Source organism: Labeo rohita, chromosome 21 (assembly GCF_022985175.1).
Source record: "Labeo rohita strain BAU-BD-2019 chromosome 21, IGBB_LRoh.1.0, whole genome shotgun sequence".
NCBI classification, from domain to species: Eukaryota; Metazoa; Chordata; class Actinopteri; order Cypriniformes; family Cyprinidae; genus Labeo; species Labeo rohita.
Window position 1 is genome coordinate 5,639,309 of NC_066889.1, and position 27,548 is coordinate 5,666,856.

The 27,548-nt window shown below is 35.2% G+C and overlaps 2 protein-coding genes and 1 long non-coding RNA gene across 6 annotated transcripts; 2 read left to right on the forward strand and 1 right to left on the reverse strand.

The window, feature by feature from the left end:
* Window positions 1-3,074: 3,074 nt before the first annotated feature.
* tlr22 (toll-like receptor 22) lies at window positions 3,075-6,756 on the reverse strand. 2 transcript variants are annotated; one of them, XM_051092977.1, is made up of 2 exons: window positions 6,694-6,756; window positions 3,075-5,962 (listed from the first exon to the last, which is right to left on the reverse strand). In XM_051092977.1, the coding sequence occupies exon 2, from the start codon at window positions 5,910-5,912 to the stop codon at window positions 3,075-3,077; it is 2,838 nt and encodes a 945-aa protein (XP_050948934.1). In that variant the 5' UTR covers window positions 5,913-5,962; window positions 6,694-6,756. The 2 variants fall into 2 exon arrangements, with proteins under 2 accessions (XP_050948934.1, XP_050948933.1); XM_051092976.1 differs by having other exon boundaries at window positions 6,629-6,711.
* Window positions 6,757-8,709: 1,953 nt separating this feature from the next.
* On the forward strand, window positions 8,710-21,959 carry ddx52 (DEAD (Asp-Glu-Ala-Asp) box polypeptide 52). Of its 2 annotated transcripts, none has more exons than XM_051092979.1 (15): window positions 8,710-8,847; window positions 9,205-9,439; window positions 9,529-9,659; window positions 10,173-10,358; window positions 10,449-10,592; window positions 12,208-12,319; window positions 13,506-13,578; window positions 13,706-13,909; window positions 14,183-14,273; window positions 14,423-14,545; window positions 17,864-18,014; window positions 18,106-18,181; window positions 20,730-20,801; window positions 21,011-21,109; window positions 21,351-21,959. In XM_051092979.1, exons 1-15 carry the CDS (start codon window positions 8,761-8,763, stop codon window positions 21,421-21,423), a joined length of 1,857 nt encoding a protein of 618 aa, XP_050948936.1. In that variant the 5' UTR covers window positions 8,710-8,760; the 3' UTR covers window positions 21,424-21,959. The 2 variants fall into 2 exon arrangements, with proteins under 2 accessions (XP_050948936.1, XP_050948938.1); XM_051092981.1 differs by having other exon boundaries at window positions 13,832-13,909.
* Window positions 21,960-23,976: 2,017 nt separating this feature from the next.
* On the forward strand, window positions 23,977-27,389 carry LOC127152569 (uncharacterized). Of its 2 annotated transcripts, XR_007825089.1 has the most exons (4): window positions 23,977-24,074; window positions 25,367-26,665; window positions 26,973-27,062; window positions 27,150-27,389. It is a non-coding gene; the product is annotated as an uncharacterized LOC127152569 (long non-coding RNA). The 2 variants fall into 2 exon arrangements; XR_007825088.1 differs by lacking the exon at window positions 23,977-24,074 and having other exon boundaries at window positions 25,222-26,665.
* Window positions 27,390-27,548: the final 159 nt, after the last annotated feature.

Consider the following 27,548-nt stretch of genomic DNA (forward strand, 5'->3'; position numbering starts at 1 on the left):
ACATTTATAATGTTACATTTCTATTTCAGATAAATGTTTTCTGAACTTTCTATTCATCAAAAAAAAAAAAAAAACAAAACTGAAAAATTCTACTCAGCTGTTTTCAACTTAATAATAATAATCAATGTTTTTTGAGCAGAATATTAGAATGGTTTCTGAAGGATAGTGTAACTGTAGTAATGATGCTAAAAAATTCAGCTTTGAAATCTCAGGAATAAATTAATATTTTTAAATATATTCAAATAGAAAACAGTTATTTTAAAAATTAATAATTTAATTAATAATCAAAATTTTACTGTTTTTGCTGTTGCTTTTTGCTTTGGATCAAATAAATGCAGGCTTGGTGAGCAGAAGAGACTTCTTTAAAAAACATTACAAATCGTACTGTTCAAAAACATTTGACTGGTAGTGTACATTCAAAATAGGAAATAATTACTTTAATTAGTAATACTTTTACTGTTTTTATTGAATTTTGATTAAATAAATGGAAGTTATAAGAGACTTCATTCAAAAATCTTACTGGTATTATTTGTACTTACATATTACTTTGCAAAGCAAAGAAGAATTGTGAAATAAAATGAATTAGAAGTACTGAAATATTTTAGATTCTGCGATATTACACCACTAATAAATTGTAAAATATAAATGTATATATTAAAAACATACAAAATAGGTAATTCAAAAACACCTAGAAAAATGGAAGAAAAAAATATCTTCGCCATTGGTGTCAGACATTTGTACCTATAAATTTACAATGGAGGAAGAATAAGCATTAAATCAAGTTCCATCACTGTAGTTGTTGAGTTATAAAACACACACACACACAGTACACAACTAAAGCTTACAATTATATGACCATCCTTACATGTTCAGAAAAATGCTGAGACTGAGATATTCCTGAAGTTATCTTGTTCTGGCTCCTTCGTTTAACAATGGTGCCTTTATTAGTGAAGTACATCTCAGTGATCTCAACACCAAACATAACAGAAACAAGTTAAGGCTTTCCATCACACTTCTCTGCAGATCCATATCATAGCTGAGGATCTGAACTAGTCTGTGTTAACTGAATCAACTAATTGTAACACATTAGCATAATAGCTTCTCCTGTAAAGTCCAGCAGAGGCAGCAGAGGACACATGCTGGGACGTGGACAATGGACGACAACGTGGAGGCGTAGAGCAATGAATGTGCAGACATGCCCTTCAGAACAGGTCAGCAGAAGAGATCTTATGTCAGCTTCTGCTGGACACTTACTGGAGTCAAAGGTCAGAAAGACAGGAGACAGAAAAGCTGACTTCACTCCTGTAACCCTCTGCTGTCTTCCCACACTGTCATAGCTTAGTGTTCAAGATTCAAAACACATTGCTTTACCAACAGCTTACCACAGAACATAGCGTTTGAATCACATGAGACATTTTGAGGAGTTTGAAAGCAGAAATGTAATGTTTGTGGGTTTGTTGTGACATTTTGTTCTTCTTCTGTGCAAAAACGTGCTTTATTTGAGCTGTAAAGTTTCAACGTTCGTTTATGATTCTACTGTTCTAATGAACTTCTGGTAATGCATGACCAACATAACTCATCTGAATGTAGATCTCTCTATTTGAACAGACCTTTTTCAGGTGACATGCAAAAGTTCCAGGCTTTACTCAAAATATGATGTTGGTCTGATAAAATTAGAGAAAGGACCATTATTAATTGACCATTTCCACCCCCATGTGTAGCTATCAGGGGGTCCAGTGTGTGGGCCAAACATCAGCCCACAATGACCCCATACTGAGATCTTGTTGACTTAGACAGTTTCAAACATGCTGACTGAAGATATTGGTCAGTCATCAAACATTTTAAAGTAAGGTATATATTATTGTGTTTATTTACAATATTTACAGGAATTATGCAAATGATTTGCAAATAAAGTATAAAAATAATAATCCAAATAAAAGTTTGGGGTCAGTAAGAATAAGAAAAAGAAAAAATTACTTTTATTTTGCAAGGATGTACAGTATTAAATTGATCAAGTGACAGTAAAGATTCCTATATTAAATTCTGTTCATCAAAAAATCCTAGAATTTTTTTTTTTTAACATTTCTTGTTGTTGTAAGCTGTGTCCAATCTTCTTAAAACTTTGCATGCTTGTTTAGAGTCACCTGTCGCATGTGCTCAGTTTTGTGAAGTTTTGAGTTTTCCTTTAGGCTTTAGAGGATTTTGGGTAAATCTGGATGGGACCCTTTTCTAAACAACCCCGTTATAGCTTCCCAAACGGTAAATTTCAACATTTTGATAATTATTTGCCCAGAGAATTGTACTGCAGTGTTTTTTTCCAAATCAAAAACCTAGGACTAGTACCTAGGAGATATCTCATTCCGTTCAGGACTTATAGACATTTTACTAAAAGTGGCCCTGCCCCTTTCAAACGTTTTTGTATATATGTCCATTTGCGACTTTTTTTAATAATAGGGTGAGCCTTGGTGACATTGTCTGCGGTGTACTGCGATGCTTCCAAGTTTCAAGTCTCTACAACTTACGGTTTGGTCTGCACGATCAAGTACTTAAAGAACAATTTGAATCACAGCAGTGGTCTAACTTTCTAACTGCTAGAGCGCCACCTATGATCCGATCTCCATAAAACTTTGCATGCTTGTTTTGAATCATCTGTTGCATGTACTCAAGTTTTGGGTCTAGGATGTATAGGATTTTGGGTATATTTGGTCACACCACTTTTCTAAATGACCCCCTTATGGTTACCCAAAGGGTAAAGTTCAACATTTTTTGATAAGTATTGATCTAGAGAGTCCAGAGAATTATGCTTAATGCTTAAATTGTGGTTGAGCAATAAACCTAGGACTAGTCCTTAAGAGTCTACGACTTACAGTTTAGACTGCCTGATCACTTTTAACTTGATCACTTGAAATTCTAATAACCATAATGATTCTTAGCATAGTGTACATTCACAGAAAAAAGGTACAAAAGCTGTCACTGGGGAGGTTAGCACTTTAAGTGTACATAGTAGTACTTAAAAGGTACAAAAATCTTTTGAAAAGGTACCATCCCATTGACAACTTCTGTACCTTTATTTCTCACAGAATTCCCCTATCTGAATTATGACCCTCTTTGGTTTCCAAAGCCATTTTTAGCTTTTGCCAGAAGATCTTAGTATCTTCCCCTGGTTTGGGCCCACGGAGGTAGGTTCGTTTCTTCACCAACTTCCTCATCCTGTGGCACGGAGAGAGCTGATGTGTAGGGATATCCTCCAGGAACACCAGAATCAGGACATCCTTCTGCTCATCAAAGAGTCTGAAGCTCGCCACCTGGACCTCACTTGAACACCAGTTGCTCTTCAGGTAGTTCCTAGTGATCAAGCAGATGGTCTTGCGGCTACTGTATATGCCATCAATGATGTTGTCTATTATTGGCCTTCCTGGTTCAAAGTCTCTGTGGTGCAGGCACAATCTCCAGCCCTGTTCTCCTTCTAATTTGGGAATAAGTTCCTCCATTACCCAAGACTCATCCTCAGTGTTGTAGGAAATGAAGGCGTCATACTGGAACGACGAACCGTTGTGCTTCTTCTTGTTGTCGTAAAGGAAGGCTAAGAAAAGGTAATATGCATAAACCACCTGAAAGCGCAGAAAATGCCAGACAAATGACGAGAGGAGGGTGAGAGTGACCACAATACTGCTGCAAAGAAAGCAGATGAAGTCAATCTTTAAGGTGCAGGATTCTGTGTTGAAATCAGACAAGCTCATGCCTCGTAAGGAAGGAGGATAGCTACACATGTACTTGTTCAAATAAATCACCTGAGTGGAATTAATATTCTTGGCCCAGTCAATGAAGAATGCATTGTTGCAGTCACAGGTGAATGTGTTCTTCTCCAAGTCGAGGACCTCTAGTCGAGGCAGGGACTGAATCAGAGTTTTGTTGATTGAGTCAATCTCATTGCCCCGAGCTCTTAAAGTTGAAAGTCTGGAGAGACTGGCGTTCAACAGGAAGTTCAACGAGCGAAGCTGCGTTCTTGAAAGAATGAGTTTGGTTAGACCCGAAATGGGGTGGAACAACTCAGCCGGGATCGAGTTGTCTTCAGACAGCGCATTCTTGGAGAGTTCCAAAAACCAGAGCTGTGGGTTGAACTTGAATGTATCAGGATTCAGATGACCAAGATTGGTGTTTCCAGCATAAAACATTTCCAAGGAGGATAAACCTTGAAGCAGATTAGAGGGTATTTTGCCAATTCCACGACGTTGACTGTGTAAGGACAACACTCTGAGTTGCTTCAGGTCTGTAAAAGGAGGGTGTTTCAATTGATCATCCATAAATGAGATGCTGTTGGCTTGCAATTCTAGATTTTTGAGGTTGGGCATGCCTGAGAACACATTCTGGTGACTGGTTAACGTTTTAGCTGATATTTTATTTGATGACAGCAAAAGAGACGTCAGGTTATTCAGTCCTTCAAATGCATGGCCTTCGATCTCAGAAATCTGATTGTCTTGTAAGGACAAATTGTTCAGCTGTGACACATTTCTAAAAGCGTACTTTTCGATTTTGCTTAGCTTATTAAAAGAAAGTTGCAGATCCAGCAGGGAATGTGGCCCATTGCTAAAAGCATCACCGATCCTTAACAGATGGTTTGTTCCAAGCTTGAGGACTTCAAGACTCTTCAGGTCCTTGAACAAACAGGAATCAATAACTGAGATTTTGTTACTGTACAAGTACAGAGATTTCACCTGTGTTAAATTGGCAAAGTCTTTACAGGTGAGCGTCTTGATGCTGTTTCTGCTGAGATCGATGAACTCGAGAGTGAAGAGCATTTGAAAGGAGTTTGTTATTCGAGTCAGTTTGTTGATTTGCAAACGCAGCGTTTTTAGTTGTGTAAATCCTCTGAACATACTCGGTGATAACTCGGATATTTCGTTATCTCCTAAATCTACTTCCGCCAGGTCAGAACAGGGATCAAACATGTGGTTGGTGAGGTGTTTTATTTTGTTAGCATTCAGCCGCACGACTTTTAGCACTGGAGAACATGCGTTCAGCAGGAGGTTAGTCGTGTTCAGCTTAACGTTTCCATTAAGCCTAATTTTATTCGACAAATTCTTGAAGCTCTGAAGCACATTAGCAGCATTCTGGGCTGACATATGAACATCCATGAAGTATAATGTTTTCACAGAGGCGAAGAATGTCTTTTCTGTAACGTTCCATATCATGGTTCCATTTTGACCACAATAAGATAAATCAAGGTGACTGAGAGATGGAAATATATTTTCAGTAAGATGAAATGTTGCCAAAGGATTGTTGGAAAAATCAAGTCTTTTTAACGACAAGGGTTTTGTTGACATTTCATATGAGTTGAACGCATCAAAATGGTTGCTTCCAATGTACAGTTCTTCCAAATATGGTGATGCAAAAACAGGCTTGATTTTCTCTATATAACAGAGGTGGTTTTTCGTTAGGTTTAACACCTTTAAATTCTGAAGCGTGCTGAAAGCTGACTCTTCAATGTCTTGTATATAATTGTTATCTAGACCTAGCACCAGTAGGTTGGTCAGGCCATGTAGCATACCTCCTGAGATTCCTTTTAGTCTGTTGCTGGCCAGATTGAGATGGGTTAAATTGGAAAGACTGTCAAATGCACCCTCTTGAATCCATGAGATCTTATTGTGAGATATGTTCACGTCCTGTAAGTTTGACAAATTACTAAAATCCCCAATCTGGATCTGTGTAAAAGCATTGAAGGAAATATCTAAAATCCGTGTATTTGTAGGAATCCATGGAAAGCTGAAAAAGCCCATTTTGTAGCAAAGTACTTTTGGCTGGGTGTCTTTTAGAGGAGTACTGATTGTGCAGTTCTTCAAGGAAAATGCACTAGAAGAGGAAATTAAGCTACAGAGGGCAATATATAATGTGATTTGTTTTAGTATTCCCATGGTGTTCTCGATTCTGTTTACAAGTCATACATGAGATCCATTGTATTCACCTAAAAAAGTATTAAAAAAAAAGAAAAATTATTCTGTGCCCTTTGCCCAGTCTTCCAGCAGTTTGACTCTGCATTTGATACAAATACAAAATATTAAAATAAATAATTTAAAATTACTTTTTAACTCCCTCCCCCCAAAACTAAAGAAGTTTATTTGTAATTATAGGAAATTGCACTGAAGTGATTTGGTAAATAAACCTCCAATCTATTAAATTATATATCAAAAAGTTGATGTTATGATCACTGTAAAATGACAAGACAAACTGCTCCTCTCACAGATAATAGAAAAACTTTGCAACACAACCTGCCATACTTCATTCCAGTGACATGAACACGAGCAAAAGAATCATTTCTGTTTACTGCATTTTTACAGCACAGAGTGGCAAAAAAGCAGTTTGCAAGATATTTGTTCAGAAAAATAAATAAACAAATTAAAATTAAAAACAGTAACAGCTTTTTATTGTTACCACATAGTTCTGAAGTAATTTTTACTGCAGGAAAACCGTAGTCCTTTATCAGAAACATTCCAGTGTGTGATAAATAGTACGTAGCCACATGGACTATAATTTACTTACAAAATCATTATTGTCTAAATTAAATTCAGTGCTTTCATTCATTCCTATAAAAGTTCATATAGAGTAGACTAAAACAGAATAGAATACTCACACTATGCCTCCTACCGTAGGTGCTGATATACAGAAATGAAATATTTTGCTGACTCGAAGACTCACCTCTTCATTTAGTCCTTGTCTGCGAAACCACTTGAAACCAACAGGCCGGCCTTGTTTTGTGTTGTATAACAGGAAGTGAAGTAATCTGAAGGAAAAACAAAGCAGAAGTAAAACCAACACATTTACATACCTAATGAGACCTAATGTACTGAACCTGATTCTGCTCAGATTTAATATAACTTCTAAAGCATTTATTACAATTTTATCATGTACAGATATGTGCGATTGTGTGTTTTCTTATTGGATTGCTTCATATCCAATATTACCATGCGATGGTTCTGATGTCATTCTTTCGTAAGTTCTCCTTTGGATGTGACCAACTTGAAGTGAAGTTGAGCTACACAGACAGTGTAGGCTAGTCAGTAAGATTACTCATCTCAGTCATTAGTTCTCCCTGCTACTCAACTATTTCCTTCCGTCACAGGAAGTGTTTTATTTTCGTTAACGATTTATTGCTCCGGAATGTCGTGTTTAAACTTACTCATACTATTTCACTGACCTGTATCAATAAATAATTTAAAGATCTTGACGATCATTACAATAAAATTCATCTTTGTACTGCAACACATCTTGTGTAGGCTATTTGTTTTGTTGCCTGGCAACTTATGTTTATCCTAAATATAGCAGATTTTAGACATACAAACGTGACTCAGAAATAAATTAATATTTAGGATCCAACATAGCAGATCCACAAAAGAACAAAGTAATAAAATCGTCTCCTGAATGCTTCAATGATTTTATTACAAGTTGTTAAATATGTTCAATCCAATTAAGATATGCTTTAAAAAAAATAATTAAGTAAGTATGTTAATATTATTCTTCAAGCCTTATAATAGGAACTTACGTATTCAACATATTGCCAGTTTGCTTATTAAGTTGTCTTGAGAAAGCCAACTTACTGATATGCTAATAATGCTAGCAAAATGTTAGTAACTTGCTAATCATGCTAGAAACATGCTAGTAACTTGCTAATCATGCTAGCAACATGCTACTAACTTGCTAATCTTGCTAGAAACATGCTAGTAACTTGCTAATCATGCTAGAAACATGTTAGCAACTTGTTAATCATGCTAGTAACTTGCTAATCATGCTAACAACATGCTAGCAACTTGCTTATCATGCTAGAAACATGCTAGCAACTTGCTAATCATGCTAGTAACTTGCTAATCATGCTAGAAACATGCTAGCAACTTGCTAATCATGCTAGTAACTTGCTAATCATGCTAGAAACATGCTAGCAACTTGCTAATCATGTTAGCAACTTGCTAATCATGCTAGAAACATGCTAACAACTTGCTAATCATGCTAGAAACATGCTAGCAACTTGTTAATCATGCTAGTAACTTGCTAATCATGTTAACAACATGTTAGTAACTTGCTAATTATGTTAGCACCATGCTAGTAAAATGCTAGTAACTTGCTAATAATCTTATAAGCATGCTAACAACATGCTAGTACCTTGCTAATCATTATAACATCATGCTAGTCACATGTTAATCATGTTAATAACATGCTAACAACATTCTATCTATCTATCTATCTATCTATCTATCTATCTATCTATCTATCTATCTGTCTCTGACAGACTGTATTGCCTTCAAAACATCCAAACTTTAACCTTTTAAAACTACTTTAGAATTCAAACTATTTCAGACTGAAAACCATCAAACTTAAAACTTTTTAAACTTTATCAACTTTTCAAACTTTTTAAAACTTTCTGTTCTGGCTTTCTCAAGCCAGCTTAAAGTTTGTCTTGACAAACTTTTTTTATCTAGTTATTACTAAATGTTTTATACATAATCATAAATTCTGTACAATGTTCTTTATTTGTATTTATTCATTGTGTTTTGGTTGATGATTCCTCTTACACGAAATCTATTATGAATATGCAACAAAAGCAAAAGAAAAGGCACAAACGTAAAGGAGATTTACAGATAAAAACTTTTTTAAAAATAAAACAGCGCTCTCTGGTGAACGAAAAAGAAACAAAAAGGTGTACTAATCGAACGCCGAGAGCGTGGTTGTCATAAAATCGTGATCGATTAGTCACGTCTTTACGCAGTTTCAATGGACGCCTTTGACTTGTTTAGAAAGATTGGATCTGGAGCAAAGTTTGATTTGAAACGGTTTGCTAAAGATGCAGAGCGATTTAAGGTAGGTTTTAATGTTAAGCATATAAGAACGTTAACGTATGTTAGGCTGTTGCTCCGTAAAACGAAAGGAATACGTGAATTTCTGACTTGAGATGCTGCCACATGGCTAACATGTGTTTGTATTTCCCATTGAATGTCCCTAGAAAGGCTAATGCTAATCCAAATGAACCCAAATAACGCTGACAGAGTGCATTAACAAGTAGCATGAGATAATAATTGATATTTACTACGTTTTAAATGTCTTTAGTTTGGTACTGTGTTGTACAACCTATAGAAGCAAAAATGCTAGTTGCTACTGTATTTATGTTACACATAAACACATGCTTATTTGGTCATTATTAATTCTTATGTAACTCAGGTAGGGAAGTCTCAAAACAAGGACAGCTCAAATCAGCTGACTGGAATCAGCTTTTTTGGCAAAGAGACACAAGAGAACACATCTCTGGAGTCCAGATTAAGTGAAGATGATGTTGAAGATGAGAACGAGGAGAGTGATGAAGAGCAGGCTTCTGGTAAACGGAAACGGACTAAAGTGGATGAGCCAGTGAAGACAGCCCATAAGAAAAAGAAAGGAGCTAAGAAACAAGACGAAGGTAAGTCATCTTCTGTCAGTCTCTTCTGTTTGCTAACAATTTAGTGTTTACGGTTTTAAAAGTTCCTTCTCCTTTTTGTTTTGAAACAGATGCAGAGGTTGAGAAGAGCGAGGAAGAGGGGATCCAGTGGATGTCATCCCAAGACAAAGTGCAAGACCCCAATAAGGAATCTAAAGACAAGTCCTCCTTGAAAAGACTAAAGCAGCTTTATAAGGAGAAGGTATAAAGAGATGTTATTGCTTTTCACACCACTTTTCGTTTTGATTGGTCATGAGATCTGGGGATGATAAAAATTCTGGCCAACACTAATAAATATTTTCATGTTATGGCTAATATTAAAATTATATACTTTTTTGTTTTAATGAATCATAAAACAAATTAAAAAAATAAACTTAAATAAAATTAGTGCATTCTTTGAATTTAATACATTTAAAAATATTATTTTTATAATATAATGTTATTGAATTATTTTAAAGATTATCTTAAATGAAGCATTAGGTGCATGAAAAAGTAATTTAAATATTAAAAAATGTGTGAGAAAATATGTGTACACAATTAAATATGCCATGCTGATAGATATGAATAAATTAGGAATAATATGTAATATCAGCCAGTAACTGATATGATGTTTTGTATTATGGCACAATGTTACAATTTACATTTATGTACCTAAATGGATCTCATTTCAAAACAAACAGTTGGTTTTCCTTACAATATTGAACGTGTGTTTTAGGTGAATCAAATACGGCATCAAAACCGGATTAACGTGCATGGGACAGACATTCCAGATCCTGTTTCCACTTTTGAAGAACTGCAGAAGGAGTATGATCTGGACCCTCGAATCATTCAAAACATCAAGGCAGCGGGTTTCAAAACCCCTACACCCATACAGATGCAGGCCATTCCTCTCATGATGCATGTATGACATGTTTCTATTGCATCAGATATAAATGTTTGTTTTCCTGATCCTTACTTAAGTGTTTTGATTCCATGGATCTGCTTGTTTTAGAAAAGAGAGATACTGGCATCTGCTCCGACAGGCTCTGGTAAGACTATGGCCTTCTGTCTGCCCCTTCTGGCTCATCTTCGCCAGCCCCTCAACAAGGGTTTCAGAGCCATCATCATCTCCCCAACCAGAGAGCTCGCCACTCAGGTAAACCTTTAGCCCACCTCATGCTAATTGTTGCTGTAGACTACACTGTGTGCATAAGCACATTTTACCAATTCCAAACCACAACAATCTTAATAACTACTATTAATTTTGTATTTAATCATTTGTAAGTGATATATAACTGTACGTGAAGGCTGGAAGTGAAAAACTCCTGATATTCAGGTGTGCATAATTATTAGGAATGCTTTCTTTTACAGATAAAATGAGCCAAAAAAGATATTTAACCCAGACTGAAAAGTCCAAATTATTAAATGCCCATGAGAAGAATGCAATACTAATGCATTACAAGAAGTTGCAAAGTTAAGGCTTGACCATTGGACAGTGAAATGCTTGTTGAGTCTGCATGGTCAGAAAAAACAGGTGGAGAAGAAAAGATGCATGTTAACTGCAAAAGAATTAGGAATTAAGGTGAAGAATTAGGTGTGACACCATCAGGAACCGTTTAGTCTCCAGCACCACCGTTTTCCAGAACTGCAACCTACCTGGAGTCTTCAGAAGTACAATGTGTCAGGTTCTCAGAGACTTTGCTTGGTAAAAAATCCTAAAAAATGCCCCTGACTTATTAAGAATAACAAGCTGACGTGTTGTGAAATACATGAAGACAGTTTTTTTTTTTTTTTATAGGCTTTATAGACAGATAAGTTGAGAGTGACTCTTGAAGGACAAGCATCACATCCTCTTCTACCTCTGATTCAAGAATTTATCTTCCAAAATCTGGCAGTACATTTTGGGAGTTCATGTTTAGTCTCCTATCCTGAAAAGTCTGACTTGCAGAGATGGACTAAAATGAACTCCCTAAACTTACTGCCATATTTTGGAAGATAAATTCTTGAATCAGAGGTACAAGAGGATGTGATGCTTGTCCTTCAAGAGTCACTCTCAACTTATCTGTCTTCATGTATTTCACAACACGTCAGCTTGTTATTCTTAAGTCAGGGGCATTTTTTAGGATTTTTTTCCAAGCAAAGTCTCTGAGAACCTGACACATTGTACTTCTGAAGACCCCAGGTAGGTTGCAGTTCTGGAAAATGGTGACACTGGAGACTAAACGGTTCCTGATGGTGTCACACCTAATTCTTCACCTTAATTCCTAATTCTTTTGCAGTTAACATGCATCTTTTTTTCTCCACCTGTTTTTTCTGACCATGCAGACTCAACAAGCATTTCGCTGTCCAATGGTCAAGCCTTAACTTTGCAAATTCTTGTAATGCATTAGTATTGCATTCTTCTCATGGGCATTTAATAATTTGGACTTTTCAGTCTGGGTTAAATATCTTTTTTGGCTCATTTCATCTGTAAAAGAAAACATGCCTAATAATTATGCACATCTGAATATAAGGAGTTTTTCACTTCCAGCCTTCACGTACAGTTATATATCACTTACAAATGATTAAATACAAAATTAATAGTAGTTATTAAGATTGTTGTGGTTAGGAATTGGTAAAATGTGCTTGGTAAAAAATATGACCAGATTATCAACATGCCTAATAATTATGCACACAGTGTACATAAAATTATCTACATAATGCTGACAGTTTAAACATATTGACTGATGTACAGAATGCAGTAAAGACTAGCATCTTTGTTTGGTTTCTAGACTCACAGAGAGTTGCTCAAACTGTCAGAAGGAGTGGGCTTCAGAATTCACATGATCAATAAAGGAGTTGAAGCTGTGAAAAAATATGGGCCCAAGACAGCAAAGAAATTTGGTATGTATGTGAAGTGTGTGTGTGTGTGTGTGTGTGTGTGTGTGTGTGTGTGTGTATTTCTATTATTAATTATAGAAATTAATACTTTTATTTAGCAAGGATTCTGTCATTTGATCAAAAGTGATGATAAAGGCATCTATAATGTTACAAAAGATTTCTATTTCAGATCAACTTTCTATTCATCAAAGAACCCTGAAATAATTCTACTCAGCTGTTTTCAACATAATAATACAGGGTTTCCGTAGGTCTTAAAAAAGTCTTAAGTCTTAAATCGCTTTTCCGTGAATTAAGGCCTTGAAAAGGTCTTAAATCAGAGCAGGAAGTCTTAAATTCATATGATCATGGCATTCATTTTTAATTAATACGCGGTAGATTTCATATTTATTTGGTTCAACAGTGTTTGCTGATTTTTATTTAAACTGTAATTTTTTTTTATTATTTTATATTACGTCTAGGTGTGTGCCGTGCGTCCAAGCTTTCTTATTCGTTTTGCTAATAAACGTCCTACGTTTTTTATTTATTTGATTACATAGTGTTTACTGGTTTTCAGTTTTGTATGCCTATTTAAACTCGATCACGCGACTGGAGTAATGATGCTAAAAAATCAGCGTTTAAATCACAGGAATAAATTACATTTTAAAATATATCCAAATAGAAATTACATTTTAAATAGTAGAAATAGTTCAAAATGTTACTGCTTTTGCTGTACTTTGGATCAAATAAATGCAGGCTTGGTGAGCAGAGGAGACTTCTTTAAAAAACATTAAAAATCTTACTGTTCAAAAACTTTTGACTGGTTGTGTGTGTTTGAAAATTGTATAACATGTTTAAAGTTTTTTTTCTCTTTAGTTAAATGATTAGTTTTATTCAGCAAGGATGTATTAAATTGATCGAAAATGATAGTAAAGACTTTTCTAATGTTACAAAAATATTCTATTTCAAATAAATTCTATTCTTTGGAATGTTACATTCATCAAAGAATTCTGAAAATAATGTATAATCAACTTTGCTGTCATGGAAATCTAAAATATAATGGCATTTTAAAATATATTCAAATAGAATTTGTCACAGTACATTATTGTATAGTATTGTAGTTTTACTAAAATAACAATGACTTAAGTTGTTGCTTGAGATCCTTAAGTGTTTAACATTATTATATTCCTAACGCTGCTTTTTTTTCCCTCAGATATATTGGTGACGACTCCTAACAGATTGATATATTTACTAAATCAAGAACCTCCTGCTATCAGCTTAAGCAGGTGAGTGATTTATTATGTGTGTAGGTTTTTCATCAAAGAGCTTTCAGATTGTGTTATGTTCACCATCATATGCAGGAAATGCAGGTAGTTTCTGTTTCCGGCGTAAATGTATCATTACTGTCTTTAGTGTGGAGTGGCTGGTGGTGGATGAATCTGATAAGCTCTTTGAGGATGGTAAGAAGGGATTCAGAGAGCAGCTTGCCACTATCTTCTTGGCCTGCACTTCTCCTAAAATCCACCGTGTTCTCTTCAGCGCAACCTTCGCCACAGATGTAGAGGAGTGGTGCAAACTGAACCTAGACAACCTCGTCTGTGTCAACATTGGACCCAGGTATCATAACGCTTCTTCCATGTGACACTAGTTGCATTTCGAGTAGTCAACATTTGTAGTGGAACCAAAATGTTACTCAAAGTTGTCATGTAGCTTAAAATTACCCCGTGTGCATTCCGATTCATTTGTAAAAACAGCAATAGAATAGAATACATTAAATAATTTAATTTTATAAGATTTAAAAATTTGAGCCTAAACTTAAATTAGTTTTTAAATTAATTAAAAGTTTTAAATTAAATTAACAATCATTTACCTGACTGTGTCTTTCCACAGGAACTCTGCAGCTGAGACTGTGGAGCAGCAGCTTCTGTTTGTGGGTTCAGAAAATGGAAAGCTACTTGCTATGAGAAACCTTATAAAGCAGGTCCGTGAAGTTCTTCAGTCATTCTGATGACAAAATATAATTTCTTAATTGCAAAAGGAAAAATCCAGAATTTCATAATTTAGATGGCTCATAAGGAGAAGTGAATTTTTAGCACTAATATTGTCATAACTTCCATCATTTCCTTTCAGGGATTTCTACCGCCTGTGTTGGTGTTTGTTCAGTCTATTGACCGTGCCCGAGAACTGTTCCATGAGCTGGTGTATGAGGGAATAAACGTGGATGTGATCCATGCGGATCGCACACAACAGCAGGTTAATGGAAAAAACAAGAATATCGTTAAAATAACACTAGTCATTAAAGTTGTTGAAAAATAAAAATATATTGAATTGCCTCTGAACATTCAAAATTATTCAACCCCAAAGTAAAATTTTGTAGAGAATCTTGTATTCTTTATAACCTCCAGTGAATGTTACCTTAAAGTGCTTACAAGCTTCTGAGACCTCCCTACTAGAATCTCAGCCCATTCTTTGATTGAAAAAGCTTTCAGATCATTGATAATCTTAGATTTTCATGTTGCCTTTCCTTTCTTCACCAAATATTTTTTTCTCCACCAAATATTTCAATGACATTTAAATCTGAAAACCAAACAGGCCACTCAAGAACATTCTATAGGCTTCAGTAGATTTGGATGCGTGCTTTGGGATGATGGTCTTGGCTGAAAGTCTAATAATCATAAGCTTCAGTCTATTAACTGAAAACACTGCAGTCTTTGTCAAAATGGCCTAATACTTCATAGAATCCATGATGTTTTTCACACAGTCAAGATTTCCACTTCCTGAAAAAGTCACCTCCGTGGTCCACCTCCGCATTTGTTCATAAACTTTTTATAAGCTTTTTTGCACTAGACGTACCGCTGATTTATAGGTCCAAAAATTCCAGTTTGGTGACAATACTCCATAAAACATTGTTCCAGAACTTTACAGGTCTATCCAAATTTATTTTAGCATATTCAAGTTAGACTTTTGAACTTTTGTTCTATTTTATAAAGAATGGCATTCTGGAAGATGTCCCTTGGCTGCTCAACTTCAGCACGTGCATGGGCTGAAATATTTGTAGTAGCTCAAACAAATTATGCTTTGTTATATAGTTTCCAATATTTGAACACAATTTTGTACCCTATTATACAAATAAGTGACCTCAAAACAGTCATGTTGGGAAATAACAACATAGCTGTATTACAGAAAAAGTCTTATAACTCAAAAATATTACATTATATTGACATTGGCATCACTTTTAATGTGCCTGTTATAGATGTCATAAAAAATCTTGATCTTCAGGAAAGCTAACATCCATAAATTGTTAGTCTCTTGGGGTTGAATAATTAGGGGCCAAGCACCGAAGGTGCGATGGCACCTATTGTATCTGTTGCTGTTCTTATTATTCTGCTGCTTCTTCTTCTTCTTCTTCTTCTTCCGTTTCTTCCGCCGCAAGTCTATGGCAGCCCATAGAACCGCTTGCGGGAAAGTTGTATAATTTTGCACACTGATAGAGGACAGTCTCAACATTAACCATAGCAAGTTTGGAGTCTCTAACTCAAACTCTCTAGCGCCACCACTTGTCCAAACTTTCAAAAGATTTATGCTAATAACATTTGAACCGTAAGCCACACAACAAAAATTCTTTTTTCCTCTGATTCCTTGGCTTATGCCGAGTCGAATGGACACCAAAATTCAAAAATCGTAAGGTTTAGTTTTTTCGCTATTCTCAATTGTTCGTAAAACCTACTTTTTCGAACTCGTCCTAGGCCGTTGCACCGATTGTCACAAAAATTGATCCAGATCATCTTCAGACCATGCTGTCAAAAAGTTATGGAATTCAAGTCGATTCGTCCAGCCGTTCACGAATAACACGCGAAAGAATTGTACGAAAAGCTAGCAAAAATCAATGTGAGGCTATATCTCCGTAACAGTTTGGCATATTGACACCAAACTTGGTGTGTGTTATAACAAGCATGACCTGAGTCTACCTGCAGTGTTTCGGTGCAGTGCCCCCCTAGTGGTCAGGAGATACGAAAAATGGCTATTTTTCTTTATAACGTCTGAATGATTTGTCCAAAAATCACAAAACTGGTCTCTTTAGATTCGGTGTGTCATACCGAGTCGAACCATATCCAATTTTCCCATGTCAGCCATTTTGGGTGTCGGCCATTTTGAATTTAGCTTTAAAATGCTGTATCTTGAGAACGGATTAGCGTATCGTTTCGACATTAATTACAAAAATGTTCGGCACCATGCCCTGAATGTACATAAAAATTTTGGGGCCAGCGCCACCTTGTGGTCAAAAGCTATAACTAAATTTAAAAAAATGCTAATAACTTTTGCGTACATTAGCCTATTGAAATGTAACTGATTTTGATAGATTCCTTCGGTCATGCTGAGAATGGGCGTTTTCGTTTAGCGCATCAACGAATTTACTGGAAAGATGCCAAATTGCATCCGAGTCTGTAACTCTGCAAAGCTTTGACATATTGACACCAAATTTTATATGTGCTATTGTCACCACACTCTGACCAAGCCACATCAATTTGGTAACAGTGCCACCTATGGGTCAGAAGTAATACGCCATTCACTAAACATTAATAATGAAATTTACAAAAATGCTAATAACTTCTGCTTACATTAGCCTATTGTAATGAAACTGATGTCAATAGATTCTTTGGGTCAAGCCGAGAACATTGATATCCATTATGCCAAAATTGGCCAAACTTCCTGTCCTCCATTTTGATTAATGTACAAAACCTACTTTTTCGATCTCCTCCTAGACCGTTAGTCCAATCTTCACCAAATTTGACTCAGATCATCTTCAGACCATGCTGGCAAAAAGTTATGAATTTCGTGTCGATACACGAAACCGTTTTCGTTTAGTGCATCAACGAATTTGCTGGAAAGATGCCAAACTACATCTGAGGCTGTATCTCTGCAAAGCTTTGACATAATGATGGCAAACTTTGTGTGTGTCATTGTCATTTCACACAGAACACGTCACATCAATTTGAAAACAGCACCACCTGTTGGTCAAAAGTGATAAGCCATTAAATTTTATTACGATTGGTTGTATTTATGATTTTTCAGCCATTTCAATTGATCTTATCCTAAAATTATCTTAATTACTCATTTTTTGTAGTCAGTCTGCTGCTCCTTGCCATGCTTAGCTCCTCATTCTGCCTCTTTTGTGCTTGGCCCCGTAATTGCTACTTGCAGCTATATTTTTGATTGCAATTGTTTGTGTATATATATGAAGAGTTCAGATGCAAAACCAGCTAAAAGCCATCTCAGTCAAAAATGAGATAATGATACTGAGTGAATGCTCTCGACACATATTATACGTCCATCAAATACTTTTACTTCAAACTCACTAAATTCCAGCCTCAGCTCAGTCAGAAGTACTGGTACTTACATAGAAACCTATACATCTGAGCCTGATAAAAATGCATTTTTTAAAGAAAGACGTCAGATGGATTTAACTGATTTTGCATCTGAACTCTTCATATGTACAATATGTATGCATGTGTGTAATATTAGAATAATGTATAATATTTTTATTGACTGGTCTTAACTTTCTCTCATTAGAGGGACAATGTTGTGAGCAGTTTCCGTTCGGGGAAGATCTGGGTGCTGATCTGCACTGCTCTCATGGCCCGTGGTATTGACTTCAAGGGCATCAACCTGGTTATCAACTACGACTTCCCTACGACTGCTGTGGAATACATCCACCGGATTGGTTAGTCCGTTGAAACATATTATCCGAGTAGAGAATTCATGTTGTCCACCCTTATAATACTAATAAGTTTGCTGCTTTGTTTTCTCTACAGGGCGAACTGGAAGAGCAGGACACAAAGGAAAGGCAGTAACTTTCTTCACAGAGGATGACAAACCTCTCCTTCGCAGGTAATAACAGCACTCTACAACAAATCATAATAGCATTGATTGAAATTTAAGGAAGATTCTTTTCTAAGCTCAGTGTTTACCCTGCCATTATATCACCTGTCAACGGCACCCCTCACCCCCCTTGAAGGTCGAGTTAATTTTATTTAACTTTATTTTCTATATAGCGCCACAGCACAACAGAAGTCATTTAAGGTTACCTTTCTTATAGAACAGGTCTATACCTTGTTCTTTTTTTTAATCTTATTTACACAACGGCATGCCATTTCTGTCTCTGCGTGGTGGTGCGTCTACAATTTATCCTCCGCGAAAACGTGGACGGGATCGCGCAGTCCATTTATAAAAACGGATTTAATCTATAGAGCAGAATGCCACGGATTTGGTCAATTTATGGATCAATTAATCAAATGTAGGTCTCTCACTTAATTCGAATCGCGATATGGACTAGTGTCTGTGAATATTAAAATGCAAAAAGACGGTTTAAATATGAATCCTGCATGTTCCGTTTGCCTCTTTATGTATGAATGGTGGAGATGCGGTTTTGTTTACTACACAGACACTGAATCACACATGATGCTTGCTGTGATTTTTCTGCATCTGCGTCTCACTATATGACTACATAAACGCTTGAACTTGATCTCCAGAGCTGCTGTGAGAGTCACTTCATGTGAATTTTTTTTTCCTTGTTTTATTTGAGAAAACTAGCATCATAGTGTATACACACAAAAACTTCCTGGTAACCTGTCAAAATAAAAGTATGGTTTAACATGTAACAGAAATATATTAGTCTTGTATTACTTTTGTACAGTATAATGTAGGTGTTTATATATTTCTATTTCTGGAAAATTTAAATAACAATAGGTTGTTTGCACATGACGTCATTGCTGTGGCGCGAAATGCAGCTGGAGGGCAGGAAGTGATTTTTCTCCATAGGAATCACCAGCAGAAACGCAAAAATGCCTATGTTTTGCATTGTTTATGGATGCTCAAATCGATCAAACCGAGAATCCACAAAATCTCTTTTATAATGTATGGAACTGCTGTTCATAAGGGGGGGAAAGGCAAGAAATTGACTGAAAAGCGCAGGAAAAAGTGGCTTGTAAACCTCCGTCTGTGGTCAGGAGGAGAGTTGGATAATGCTCGTGTGTGCAAATGGTTAAGAAAAGATATAATAATACGTTAAGATATTAATAAAGAAATATATAAATATATACAGGGTGAGACAGTGAGAATTCACCTAATGCTAAACGCCACACGTAGGCACAATGTAAGATATTATATTTGTAGTTCCGAGAGCGTCATTGATTATAACGGAACATTGTGAGATTGCAATAAATTGAAGTGAGTGACAGCTTTTTAGTGACTATATGGAACCACTGTTTGCTCGCTTTCTATAATCAGTTCGGAATTTGAATAAAAGTTTTGCTTTACGTGCTGCTAACAGGACCAATAGCCACAAAACCCTGCACATGCAGCGAACTTTCAGGAGTGACTGAAAAAGCAGAACGGATGAGATGGAGGAAAGTCTGTACTGTACAGGAGAAACGTATAAACAGAAAATCACAACATATGTTGGATGTGATCCTTATGTTACGAAGAGGAGTGATTTTTCAACTAAATGGAAATACCTGCCTCAGTTGCCTGTCATCGAGGTGGTGGAAATAAGCTACGCAACTAAGCCTGATAGCAAACAAACTCTTTCGAAAGTGATCCCCACATTTATATGAAGGATGCAGGATATATGTCACTCCTAAAACTACTGCTGTACAGGGATTTGGCCATTGGTCCTGTTAGCAGCATGTAAAGACACAGGTTTGTCCGCAGATGCAGGTTTACAAGCCACTTTTCCCTGTTTTTTTTCAGTCAATTTCTTGCCTTTTCCTCCTTATGAACAGCAAATGTTCATACACGATATAAAGTAAAATTTCTCGGTTTGACCGATTTCCATAAACAATTAAAAACAGTCATTTTGAGATTCTGCTATTGATTCCTATAGAGAAAAATCACTTCCTGCCCTCCAGCTGCATTTCGCGTGTCCTCAGAATCACGTGATTGCAAACCTATTAAATGCTAAAAATAAATGTTGCAACACGATTAACCACCGAATTGTAGAAAAAAAAATACCACAAATATTATTGAAACTTTTTTTTAACAGAATATTCACACAGTTTTTCTTCCATGTATTAATTTTAACAGAAAACCTGTTTGTTTGGCAAAAAATAAAAGGGTTTAATGCCTTCATTTGATTATCAGAAAAATTAAAACACAAGAATTTCTGAAAAAAAAGAAAAGAAAAGAAAGAGATTGTAGGGGCCTATTGTTCAAAATGTTGAAATTAAGCTTTTTGGACACATTTTTTCACTGAAAAAAATATTTTTGTTATTACACGGAGAGGAAAGTACCGGAGGGAAAAAAAAAAACGTTAGGTACAGGGTAATGGGTACTGACCCGACGCCCCCCCAAAACTGGAAACCTAGGGGAAATACTGCTAAGCTTATGATTTATGCTTGCATGAGCTTCTACTCACTTGTTTTTTTTTGTTATGAATCAGCATTGCTACCGTCATAAAGAAGGCTGGATGTCCTGTCCCTGAGTACATGATTGGGTTAAAGAAAATCAAAAGGTGGGTTACTCAGCTACATTATACAGGCATTATTGTGCCATAGCTTTTGTAATTTTTTTTTTTTTTGTAATTAGTCTCGTGTAGTTGCTTATTCATTGCTGTGGTTCAGAGATAAAAGTCTAGCATGGAAAAATGTATGAAATGCTTTCTGAAGACTAGTGTTGCCATCAAATGTCACAATGTAAGACCTCTAATTTTTCTCCCTACAGCAAAGTGAAACGTCAGCTTGCAACAAAACCACCCAGACGGTCAACAATTCGCACGACTCCACGCATTCTCTTTGAGAAAAAGCCTGGCAAGAGAAAAAGGTTTGTACTGCATCCCAGTGCAGATATCCGGGCAAGTTTGTTTTAGCCTCAGAAATTAAAGTACAAATCCAGAATCGCATTATTTCAAACTTTCACTGACAGTGTTTATAGTTTTAATACCTAGATTTTAAAGTCTTTAACAGTTTAATTTTGCATTACAATATTTAATTGACTTCATTTTAATGGTGGTTTCTGGTCTTAGTTTAGTGTGTAACGTCACATTTTTACTGTTAATTTTCAGGAGAAAAAGAAAAGCTGCAGAAAAGGAAGCAGAAGCAAAAGGCAAACCATCAGAAGTCATTTCTAACAGCTGATGTGGCACATTGAGAGTGTTGTACAGGCTGCTATTTTTTTCTATCTACATTTTTGTCTCTAATAAAGTGAATGTTGACCAGTCTCTGTGAAGATCTTATGGAAGTCAATATATGGATCAGAGCTTGTCAGTGCTGTTCCATTTTACATTACATAAAACATTACCATCAAAAACGGAAATAGGGTCTTTTTAATGATTTGTTTTTATCAAATGCAGTGGGATTTGTGTCTGTGATTTTTGGATAGCTGTAAAAAGGAAACCAGCTGTTTCCACAGACCAGTTTCATTTCAGATTAATAGTCACTCGGCCATGTCAGGACTGCCTAATGTTGCATTACAAAATAAAAGTCTCATATTCTACCTTTTCTGTCTGTGATTTTGCACAGCTGTAAAAAGGAAACTCACCGTTTACACAGACCATTTTACACAGACCAACACAGTACACTCACCATACACAGGCAATTCAGATTAATAGTACATGACCCCCAGAGTGTCACTCCAATGTCAGGACTGTCTGATGTTGCATTACAAAATAAAAACCCTCCAAAAAACAAATTTATGACCAGTTTTGTCTTTGATTTTTGGATAGCTCCTAAAAGGATACTACATGTTCCACAGGCCACTTTCACTTCAGACTGATATTGCACCACCTCAGAATGTCATTCAGAAAATATTAGGACTGTCTGATGTTGAATGACTATATATTCTGCTTTATTTCCTCAAAAAAGCTGAAGTGAAAGTGGTATGTGGCAACACGGAGTTTCTCCTTTAAGCCAATCCAAATTGATAAAACAGTTAATATTTGAGTTTTTAGAGGGCTTTTATTTCCGGAATTATGCATCAGATAGTCCTGACATTGTAAGAGTGACTCTGAGCAGGTGTGCTATCACTCTGAAGTGAAATTGGTCTGTGGAAACCCGGAGTTTTATTTTTATACCAAACAGAATTGACAGACAACATGTTTTTTACACTCTGACACTCTGGGGTTGTCGACTTTTAATCTGACGTGGAACTGTTTTGTAAAAACAGGTAATTTTCTTTTTAGAGCAATCCAAACTCAGGCAGAACAGGGAGAATGAGTTTTTCGAGGGCTTTTATTATGTAATGCAACATCAGACAGTCATGATACTGGCCGAGTGACACTCTGGGGTGGTTTACTATTACAGTTTTTCTGAAATGCTAAAACACATTTTTTGAAACCTTAACTCATTTTCTCAAAACCTTAAACACAAATCCAAATATTCAAACTAAATTCACACAACCCCTGACTCTTCTGGCAAAATCAAACAATCGCTTCAAAACCATTTCACCTGTACTCAAAATCAAACAAAGCTTTCAAATCATACACATATTAGTGAATACTATACACACTACAGATCATTGACTAGACACTACATCAAAAAATGGAGAACACAGTGCCCAGTGCATATAGTTTACTGTATATAGTAATTATTCAGCAATAAAAAAAAGATGCATAAACACTCCAAAGAAATCACACTTAAGTTTGGTGAAGGAAAAATACACACACATATGTATTTATGTGTGTATGTGCGTGTGTACATATATATGTATCTCTCTCTCTCTCTCTCTCTCTAATTTTCCCTCTTTTTTTGGTTTATTAACCAAACTTAGGTATGATTTGTTTCTTAGGTGTAATTACTGTATACTATATGTATATGTATATGTATGTGTGTGTGTATATATATATATATATATATATACACACACACACACACACACACACACATATATATATATATATATATATATATATATATATATATATATTTGATTTATTTGACAAATTGGTTTAGGCTATTGAGAATTTGGTTTAGAGAATGGGGTTTAGTGTTTTAGCAACTGTGAAACTGTAATTTGAATAGAAACTGGTCTGCGGAAACAGGGATTTTCCTTTTTGGCGGTAACTAAAATCACAGACAGAACAGGTAGTATATCAGTTTTTATTTTTTATTTATCATATTTTATTTTGTAATGGTAATTCAGGCAGTCCTGAAATTGGGGGAGTGACACTTTGGTGTGGTGGACTGTTAAATTTAAAGTGAAACCGTTTTGTGAGAATAGGGAGTTTTCTTATTATAACTATATGAATTTACATACAAAAGGGGTTATATGCAAGTTTATGAAAGGCTTTTGTTTTATTGCACATCAGACAGTTATTTTGATATTATTTGAAATTCTACATTTCTCATACTACTCAATATTTGAAGTCATTTTAATGTTATCAGACTGTTTTTTAAAGGGGTCCTATTATGCTATTTTACAAAGTCTTGTTTTGGGGCTGTACTAGAACATGCTTTCATGTTCGGTGTGTTTTAAAAAAACACATTATTTTTCACATAATTTACATAATTACAATACCTTTCTCCCCAGCCTGGCAGAAATGGCTCGATTAATTCTGGGTTTGATGAAGGCCTGCCTTCTGAAAAATGAAATGTGTTGTGATTGGTTAGCTGTCCCAGTGCATTGTGATTGGTGAACAGCTTAAGACAGTGTTTCAGTACTGCCATGCCCCTTGCCAAAGCACCAAGTTCTGTCTGATGTGTTTGTGTAGGTTTCATTTACAGAATCTGGAACACCACCACAGGACACATTTGATTAGTGTTGGGTCCTAATTTTTGGATGCTGAAGGAATGTAAGCTTTTAAAACAATGACAACATTATATTTCTCAACTAAAACCATAATGTGATCAGTAACTTATCATTACTAATGAATACACAAACATTTCAGGATTTTGAATGATATTGGTTGTTATAGTGTTATTACCATGTTATTACTACATTTTTTATTACTACATAAACTTTTAAAAATATATTTTGATAGTCTTAATTTATTCGCAAATTGTGGTTTCCAATAACTGTGAAATAAAACACGTATATCATTAGTTATAGTGAAAGTCCATACAAGAATGTGTTAGCAAGACAGTATGCCAGTATTGTGATATAATGCTATGTCTTGTCTTAGAACTACTTTGTTCTTGCATGCTGTAGCCTTTGCGTTCAAACTTCACAGTTAAATTTCCTACCTTAAAATGTATCATAACACTTAAAAAATCTAAATTTTGTAAACATGTTTACAGTAGTCAACATTTGAAGTGGATCAAAACTTTTCATCAAAGTCGTCCTAAAACTACAACAGTACCTGTTCTTGTCTTAACTTCAGTTAACTTCTTTGATCCACTTCAGATGTTGACTACTGTATATCTTGATTGAGCATCTCTGAGTCTTGAGGGAGAATCAAGCCTTTGAAGTTTCAGTTCTGCGTTGAACTTCTTAAAAGGCATGCACAACATCGGAGGAAAGAAACAGTCAAGCAATCATGCACGAAAATCTCTTTTCTGAGTGGTTGCCTTTTCTCTTTTTCTCTCAACACACATGCATATACACAAGATATATGTATTTTGCCCTAAAGTCTTCTTAAAGTTACAAATGCATTTTGACATGTTTGGAATAAATGTTTCTCATGTAAGACAATACAGATTCAAAAAAATATCTACTCTGAGTCTGAATTCAAGGAATTTATACAAAATACATTAATTACAGTATCAGTTTCTGCTTGGATCTGACTGTTGAAAATGGAATTAGCTATTAAAATGAAATAATTATAATGTAATAGACCTATAGATTACCATGCATTTGTTGTAAGGGGATAAAGAGCAAGAGCATATTAAATGTTATTTTCTGAAAACTTATTAGAGAAAATATGGTGACATGTTATTTGCATTCTCAGTGTGGGTGGATTTTATGTTCTTGGGTTTGGTTTTTGAGTCACTTCACTTCTGCATCCTGTTGATGCGTTTGTGTAGGTTTCATTTACAGAATCTAGAAGACCACCACAGGACACATTTGATGCATCAATTAATCAGTTTTTTTCAAGGTTTTTATTTATTTATTTATTTATTTTTTACTATGTTCATATTTGTCAAGTTGATTTCGAGACCAAAGCTCATGGAAAAACCTTCAGAAGACCCTTGAAGAGCAACTAAACGACGAAAGGCTCTATTGTCATTAATGAAGATAGTTGCAAAGTGTGGTTTTGCCGGAAATGACAGACACAGTGACAGATAAGTTGGTTTTAATGAAACAAATTGCTTGATCTGCTTTTATGGCTATTTATTTATTTATTTATTTATTTATTTATTTTTTTATAAAGCCTGTAATAGGCATGTAATAAACGTGCTGTTACAATCCTAGACAATATTAGTTTTTAAATAAAAGTTTGTGACTCTGATTCTCTTGTGAAATAATTATCATATATACGTTTATTATATAGTTAAACAATGTTTAATTTATAAAGTGGCACAATTATTTTTAAGTTACATTAAACTTTTTTTTTTGGCCGTGTATATATATTTTTTCATACGTATTTATTGGACCTTCGTTAGACAGCGCGCCCTCTTGTTGCCATCTTTAAAAAAACTGCAATCATGGTACGTATAAATATTGCTTATGAACTCTTTCATATTTCCATAAAAACCTGTTTTAGTACTCAGTCATTACAATTAAAGATGATCTGGATAATAATGAGTAACTACTGAAGCTTTTATTGTAACAATGTAACAATGGGAGCAGTGCTCCGTTTAGGTGGGTTCAAATATCAACAAAAGGCTAATAGGCTGTTAGCTTATTAGCCTTTCTGTAAATCGTTGCGTGTTGCATCTGTAGTTAGTCTATAGAGTTTATAAATTGCTAAAAAATCTTAAATTTACTGTTATTGTTATTTACTATTATTTATTATTTAGTTTTTGTTGGCTTCTTGTTTTGGGCCCTTGTTCATCTGTCAAGATCATCAAATTGCTTAACTTGAGGCTTATAATGAGTAATTTTGAAGATTACAGTTTTGATTATTACATTACAGCACATACAGTATATCAGAGATGTTTTATGTACAACTTGTGGTGTAATGGTTACATTTCTAGTCTGGAAACCGAAAGTTTACAAACCCACAAGGCCCGATCCACAAGCTATCGTCATTGCATATGATAAACTAAATAATTAATATTTTGTTCGCTTGAAAAGTGGGTTTTTAGTGCCTTCAGGGCAGAGTCATGACAGTTTAAACATATGTGACGTCTTCTGAAGAGTTCAAGTCTTCATTAGGCCGGTCAAACTCCCTTATAATTCACACTATGGATAACTACTCCTGCTAACTACTGTTTTATTTGCATTTGTTTTCAGGGTGCAGTATTCTGTATCCCCCATCAACCCACACTGGGTCAAATGAAGGTATTTGTGTTGTGTTTGTGAAATAGTTTACAGAATAAAATTTGACAGTTCTGGCTTTGTGCTAACCCTAATGGATAGTAATTCATTTTTAAAAATAACATAAAAGTGTATTTTGTAAAAGAAACTAAAATTGCATTTCGTTATATCATACCATCATACTCTTTATATTATATACTGTACATCAGATTAGTTGATCAAAATATTAAGAGATTAATACTGATTACCAGTATAATCAGTAATGACATTAATATATTTGTAAATTCTTACAAGTAATTCATGACATTAACAAATGCAATGGTATGTTTAGACCTCTGTCCAGTGTGTGGAGAACCCTAAAGGATTGGATGGAGTGATTATATACGACCAGATGTTGTTCCCCAAGAACAAACAACACTTGGTAGGTTTACATGCTTCACTTACTTCCACTACAAAACTGAATGATTAGCGTCTTAGTATATTAAACGACTGGTTTTGTCTTCTGCAGGTGGCAGTTTGTGATCATATAGAAGACTCCTACAACGGGAAAAGCTCCGTCAGACCAGTTCTGTTGTTCTGGCAGATGAAGAAAGAGAAATAAAGGCATTTCACCACCATTTGTGTCGTCTGTGTATTTACATATATTTGTTTTTACACATTTGTAACAACGAAATGGTTATTTTGTACACACTTTAATCAAGCATGGCAAAATGTTTTGAAACATAATTAAAATGCACTTCAAATTGAATTTTTGAATTTTATATTACTTAAGTTTGTTAATAAATAGTTATGAATGTGTACTCTTTCAATACACTTAAGTGGCTTTTTATTTAAATAATATTATGTGATTTGCAATTTGCAACAATTTTATACAACATTTGAAGTAAACACAAGTGCACATTCACAG

Bases quoted from the DNA above. Each gene is read 5' to 3' on its own strand.
- ddx52 (XM_051092979.1), top strand. From the start codon at position 8,761: ATGGACGCCTTTGACTTGTTTAGAAAGATTGGATCTGGAGCAAAGTTT. The intron at 10,593-12,207 runs GTAAACCTTTAG...TTTGGTTTCTAG, and splicing joins CCAGAGAGCTCGCCACTCAG to ACTCACAGAGAGTTGCTCAA. The intron at 18,015-18,105 runs GTTAGTCCGTTG...TTTTCTCTACAG, and splicing joins GGAATACATCCACCGGATTG to GGCGAACTGGAAGAGCAGGA.
- tlr22 (XM_051092977.1), bottom strand. From the start codon at position 5,912: ATGGGAATACTAAAACAAATCACATTATATATTGCCCTCTGTAGCTTA.